Here is a 6,000-nt window from a genome sequence, read left to right on the forward strand (position 1 = left end):
TGCATGAGATGGTGGGAGGGCAGCCCCGAGCCCAGGGGGACTTGCATCCTTGCACAAGCACTTCTTGTCAATTCTGGTCCTTCCCCAAGAATGGAGGTCTTGTTTTCATACAGACCCACCCCCTACCCTTGGGGGAGGGAGGCAGGAAGCCCAGCAGAGTGTCCCTGTGTAACGGGCCACTGTGTCATGATTTTACTTGCACATCAGAACCTTCGGAGGAGAGCTTGCAACCAGGAAGGGCTTGGTGCATTGAACCCCCCAGCTTAGTTCAGGCTTTGCTGGTTTGAAGGCAGCCACTGGCAATGATGACCTAATCATTAAGTCAGGCCCCACAATCGCCCCATGGGCGTGTGGCTGATCTGGCCCAGCACCACCATCTAAGTGCAGCAACAGGATGTGAGCTGGAAAGGAATCGCCTATCTTGGAGAGCCGCCAGCACCCAACCCTGAAACCTGCAGGAGGAGAGGAGGGCCAGGGTGGGAGGAGTGGATGGGTTCCTGGCTGGGACAGGTCATGCCAGGTATAGGCAAAGGGGGAAAAAACACTGGAGAGTGAGAAAAAAGGGCAAGGAAGGTTCAGAAAGTAGGATAGCCATGACAAAGAAGGTGAGCATGTGCGTTGGCAGAGCTGCTCAAAGTAATGCAGGAAATTTTCTGCTGACGTGGTGGCTTGTCCCAGTTAAAGGTCTTGCCTTAAATGAGAGCCATCACATGTGCAGCTTTGCAACAGAGCAAGGGACATGCTGCAGATCTGAGATTTACAATGTCCCAGCCTGAGGGTGTCTGACATAAAGGATCTAATTTAAATGCATTAAACAGAAATTATCTTCTTTCTCAGCAACATGTTGAAGAAGTGCAGAGGGAAAGCCCACCCTTTTAAGAGGATAGATTTCTGCTTCAGAAAAAAACAAAAAAAGGAAAGGGGGGAAAAAGTGCCTCCTCAATCACAAGAGCCAGTTTGGCAATTGTACATAGTAATTAGTTTAATTCAAATATCTAGAGGGGAAAAAATAATTGCAAAACCTGCTCAGAGAGTTCGGTGGTTGTGGGATGGTTCCCATTGGCAAAGGGTCAAGGCAAGGTCCCACCCATCGCCTTTGTGTTCCCATGTGCGGGAGGAGTGCTCAGCAGCGCTTCCTGGGAGAGAGATTTCCCTCTCCACATGGCTACACCCTCGGCTTGGGCTCATTGCACAAGTATTTTAAGCATGCTGATAAAAGCCCAGCAGTCACTGGCTGGCATTATGAGAACACCTGGCTGCCTGTTCTCTCTGGGAGCTGGGGATCATTTCCCCATGGCTGACCATGTTAAATATTGCACTCAGGTCCGCATCTTCTTGCATATAGGACAGCATCCTCCTCATCCTTCACAGATGCTGGTGGTTTTGTGTGGTGACAACACCTCAGTGCATGTCAATTGATGCCAGCAGCCCTAAGAGTCATACTGATAGTAAAAAAATCACAGCAAACACCATTCCAGAACGGGGCACAAGTTTCTTATATATGCTGCCAGCTTGCCGTTCCTCCCCATGTTTGGGGCTAATGATGTTCTGGCTGGCCAGGTATTTTCTGCTCCCCTGGGCATGACAGTGTCCTACACAAAGACCACAATACAGAAGAGCATACTGGCTGTGTGGGGGCCAGCTTTGTTTCCTAGGTGATGTCCTGGATGTCTGTCTGTGTGTGGAAAAAACCCTGCCTTTCCTAAACTGGAGGTGCTTCCCCATCTGCTGGGTTCCTGTAAATGATGCAAATATGAGGGCTGCTGAAGGGGGAACCGGCCCAGCTGGGAGAAGGGCTCGCATATCCATCCAAATGGAAATATCTGTTCTTCTTGCAAAGGGAGGTGGGGGAGTATCTCAAGGGGGTTCAGTCTTTATCTGTGGTTTTATTTATTTATTCTTAAAGACCTAGTTAGGTCTTAACTTCTCCCTCTTGCTAAGCCCTCAAGAGCTGTTTCTCTGTTCCACACTAGAGAATAAATGGCAGTAGTAGCTTGGGTGAAACCAAGACCTCTCATGCAATTATGAGATGGGAAGAATCTGTGTGATTTGCTTGGAAGTCTCAAACATGATCCTAGAAATTACCTTTCCATCCCTAATCCCATGCAGTAGCTACTGGCACTGCCAGGCACGATGTTCAGCAGCATCTTCTTGAGTCAAAGGCATTCTTGGACCCTGGTGACGGCAGTGGTGAGCCCCAACTTGCCTTTTGGGCAGTGCTATGATCACCCATGGCTCAGTAAAGAGCTGAGAAGGTTCGTGGTAGAAACTAGTCCCCATGCCTCCAGGAGTCCTTAACCTTAACAATGCTAATTGGACCACTATAAATTAGTGCAAGAAATTATTTGAAGTGATTTGCTACTACTGCAGGGGAACACTATTAGGAATGAAGGGGATTCTGCTTGCTCTTCTCTCCTTTTCCATCGCAAGACTTGCTCTTACCCAGTGTGTCTCTGCCATCTCTCCTAGGTGCCATGCTCGGGATTTGTGCCTCAGTGCAGCCCTTGACCCGGATGGTGGGCCCAACCATTGGTGGAGTTTTATATAAACAATTTGGAGTCCCCTCCTTTGGCTATTTACAGCTAGTGGTCAATATAGGTTTGTTTGTTTACCTCTTAAAGAGTAAAATCCCAGTGAGAGAGATGAAAGGCCAATAATTCTGTTGGAAGACAGTAACCACCTTACTTTTCCATGGAAATAAAGATAATTTTGAGGTTTATTTTTGATTCTTTAAGCCTAGAATAAAACAATTGGAACAATCTTTACATTTTGTCAACACTTACATCTACAGTAAGGGGCACTTCAGTTTGCAAAGGCCTTGGAGCCATGCTGGAGCAACTGGGGACCACAGGACCCCAGGAGCTATCGGGTTTCCCCCACCCCACAATGCAGCGGTGGCTGTCATTGTAGGCAATAGTCCCAGATCCTCAGCTGTTGTCAGGCAGCATTCCTGCTTGGATTCACTAAAACTGAGGAGATTAGGAGCCAGTGCCTCTGCTTTGGTTTGGCCCTTTATTTCAGCCCTCTGAAATGGTACCAAGGAAAATGGGGGGAGGGGGTGGAAAGGTAAAACTGGGGTATCATTTTGCTGCTTTAAATGCACCTCCAGCCCTCTCTTGCTAGAGGGGAAATAAGGCCCAGGGCTTTCAAACTCTGTGGCCAGAGATTTGCTACATCCACAGCTCAGTCATGTGCAACCCTGAGCTGGCACGAGCCTGGTAGGTGGCAGCAGAGCAAGCAAGGAGGATGCAAAGCCCCAGTGTACCACGCTGCAGTGTCAGAGCCTACCTGCTGCTTCCAGAAACTGAGCCAATCCTCCTTCCAGGCTTTTTTCCTCCCTGTACTGAGTCTCTCTTGCTCTTACTACAGGCTTATGTAATTACATACTTTTCCACTTCCTCTAGTCTTGTGGAAGAATTGCACTGATATTGGGAAGGGGAAATTACCTGCTTGAAATTACCAAATTTGCAGCAAGTACTTTGTCTGCTAAGCTCACAGTCCTGCCTGCCAGAGTTGAGTCATGTGCTGCAGCATTGCTCTCGAAGAAGCCCAGGTTGATTAGGGATAATCGAGCCTCATGAAATAAAACTTTATTACTTTTATCCAAAAAAATAGCTGCTTTTTTCTCCAAACTTCTTGGTGCCAGGGCTGTAGGAAAAGAGCCTGTCTCCATTCTTCAGAGTTATCCTGGAGAAATTTAACACTATCTAGAGACTGCAAAGGTGAAGAGAGGAGACCGAGTTCAGCTTGCTTTGCTGCAAAGCTGAGGAATCCCACAGAGCACTGGCACTCTTATTCTGAAATCAAGAATCCAGTTTTCTGCCTTAGCACAGCACTAAGCTATGGAGGCTGGGGAGAGGATGCAGGGTGTTCACAAAGACCAGCACTTTACTGTTGCAGGTAGCTCTTGCGCCTTCTACAGCCTCCATTACTTGAGTATATGGGAAAGCGCTTCAAAAGGAACACTTACCCAAACTATGATAGGCTCTTCTACCTTCACCACTCACCAGAACTGAATCTCAACACCCTTTCCCTTCCTGATCAGGACAGGAGGTCAAACACAAACATTATCTGGGTTTTCTACACCTCCCACTGCCCAGTTCAGGGCACCAAAAAGCCAAGCTTTACCCACTCTTTTTAAGCCACTTCACCACTGCCATATCCACAAATAAGCCTCAACAAAAGTTACTGCAGCCCAGAGTACAGTAATAAAAAGTGAACATTTCAAGTAATTTATTTGGAATGGACACATTAATGCAAAAGCAATATTAAGACCAGTAACTGCTGAAAGACATTCAACAAAATAAATACAAATATAGATACTACAAATAATTTAAACTGTGTTTAACACCACCAGTCAGTGTTGAATCTTCCTTGCGCCTCATAAATAGAAGATAATAGTTCACAAAGCTGTGCCACTCAAAACACGTGGACACTTTGCTAGAAGTCCTGTACGAAAGTCTTTGGTTTTTCTTTGATGCATCTCAGGCAAAGCTCAGGGCTCTTTGCTCAGCAGCCGCAACGGGCTTGGAGAAAACCAAGCTGTTTCCAGCTCTCTTCTTTGCTTTCCTTCATTGGTACCCTGTCCCATTTCAGTCCAAGACACTCGATCTGGTTTATCATTAAGTGGTATGATCTAAAGGCAACAAGAGAAAGTGGGTTAGTTAAAACAAAGGGGACAGTAAGGCGCAGGAAATAATAAGGGGCTTTAAAGGGAGAGTAAGCGTTGAGCACTTATTTTCACAGATACCATATTTTTAGCAAGTACTATGAGGAAAGCACTGCCAGGTGCAATTTTTTTTCCCTCCACCCCACCCCCAAGCACATTGCGTAAGTCCGGCTCCCCCCAGAAATTCTCAGCGGTGCATTGGAAGAGGGGCCGAACCCCATGCGATGCAGCGGGAGCGGCGGAGCGCGGCCCCGGAGTCCTGCGCGGGCCCCGGAGCCCCCTGCGCGGCCCCGGCCGGGCACCCGCGGGCCGGTGGCGAGGCGAAGCGGCAGCGGCGGCGGCGGCGGGGGTTCCCTCCGGCGAAAAAGAGGAACCCCACGTCCGTCCGATTTCCCGAAGTAGGCGCAGGGGAGTAAAATCATTTAAAAAAATGAAATAAAAATAAAACCTCATGAAAAGCTGCGGAAGGCGCGCGGAGTGGGCCGAGCGGGCTCACCTGGGGCCGGGCCGGCCGGGCGGACGGCGGCAGCTCAGGGCGCCCGGGCCAGCCGCCGCTCCTGGGTGCCCGCCGCCTGCTCCATCTCCTGGCGGCTCTTGAAGTCCTGGATGGCCCGTTTGTTCTGGAAGTCGATGAGGGCCATGGTGATGGAGGCGTTCCAGCAGCTCTGGTCCGGGCACCGAAAGTCAATTTCCTTGCGGTCCTTGGTGACGATCGTGAAGTAGATGTACTTGCCCGTGCGCTCCACGCAGTCCACCTTGAGGATGGAGCTGAAGCCCAGCTCCTTGCCCTTGGCCCGTTTGTGCCCGTCGGGAAAGAGGCTGAGGCTGTCCTTGGTCAGCACCACCAGCTTCTTTTTCCACAGCTGGAAAAGGCTGTCGCTCCGCTTCTCCAGCTCGCCCTCGCGGATCACCTCGGCTTGCATCTTCATCCTCGTTCCCCGGCGGTGGCTCCGCTGCGGCTCCGGCTGTTACCCCAACTCCTGCTCGGGCGGCGATGACCGAGCCCCGCCGCGATGGGAACAATTTATTGCAATGAATCAGCGCCGGACGCCTTCCGGTGCCTCCCCCGGGGAGCCCGGCCCGCCGCCCCCTCGCCGCCCCGCCTCCCGCCCGGCCCCCCGGGCCGCGCTACCCGCCCGCCGGAGCGGGGTAGCGGGAAGTGGGGGCCAGCTGTGCCTCCCCTCCCCCGGGAGTAAAGGGGAGGATACTGGGGGCTGCCCCGGCTGGACTGAGTATGGAGAGGTGGGTGTCTCCCCGAGGTGCCCCATCCCTGTCCCACTGTGAGCAGGGGCACAGCGACCATAGCATGAGGGGACCCCAGTTCTGCCTGC

At 50.9% G+C, this 6,000-nt stretch overlaps 2 protein-coding genes across 4 annotated transcripts in view; one reads left to right on the top strand and one right to left on the bottom strand.

Annotated features, from left to right (window-relative positions):
- SLC67A1 (solute carrier family 67 member 1) overlaps positions 1-2,765 on the top strand; it is a 79,984-nt gene extending 77,219 nt beyond the window's left edge. For both annotated transcript variants that reach the window (XM_071558813.1, XM_071558812.1), the window contains exon 11: positions 2,470-2,765. In XM_071558813.1, the coding sequence (XP_071414914.1) occupies positions 2,470-2,657 (188 nt within the window). In that variant the 3' untranslated portion in view covers positions 2,658-2,765. The remainder of the gene's footprint in view (positions 1-2,469) is intronic.
- Positions 2,766-4,201: 1,436 nt separating this feature from the next.
- Positions 4,202-5,710, bottom strand: PHLDA2 (pleckstrin homology like domain family A member 2). Of its 2 annotated transcripts, none has more exons than XR_011698181.1 (2): positions 5,118-5,710; positions 4,202-4,636 (listed from the first exon to the last, which is right to left on the bottom strand). XR_011698181.1 is itself a non-coding variant. In XM_071559499.1 (2 exons), exon 1 carries the CDS (start codon positions 5,596-5,598, stop codon positions 5,200-5,202), a length of 399 nt encoding a protein of 132 aa, XP_071415600.1. In that variant the 5' UTR covers positions 5,599-5,709; the 3' UTR covers positions 4,202-4,636; positions 5,166-5,199. The 2 variants fall into 2 exon arrangements, 1 of the variants encoding a protein (XP_071415600.1); XM_071559499.1 differs by having other exon boundaries at positions 5,166-5,709.
- Between the last annotated feature and the right edge of the window lie 290 nt (positions 5,711-6,000).

Source organism: Pithys albifrons, chromosome 6, assembly GCF_047495875.1.
Source record: "Pithys albifrons albifrons isolate INPA30051 chromosome 6, PitAlb_v1, whole genome shotgun sequence".
Taxonomy (NCBI): Eukaryota; Metazoa; Chordata; class Aves; order Passeriformes; family Thamnophilidae; genus Pithys; species Pithys albifrons.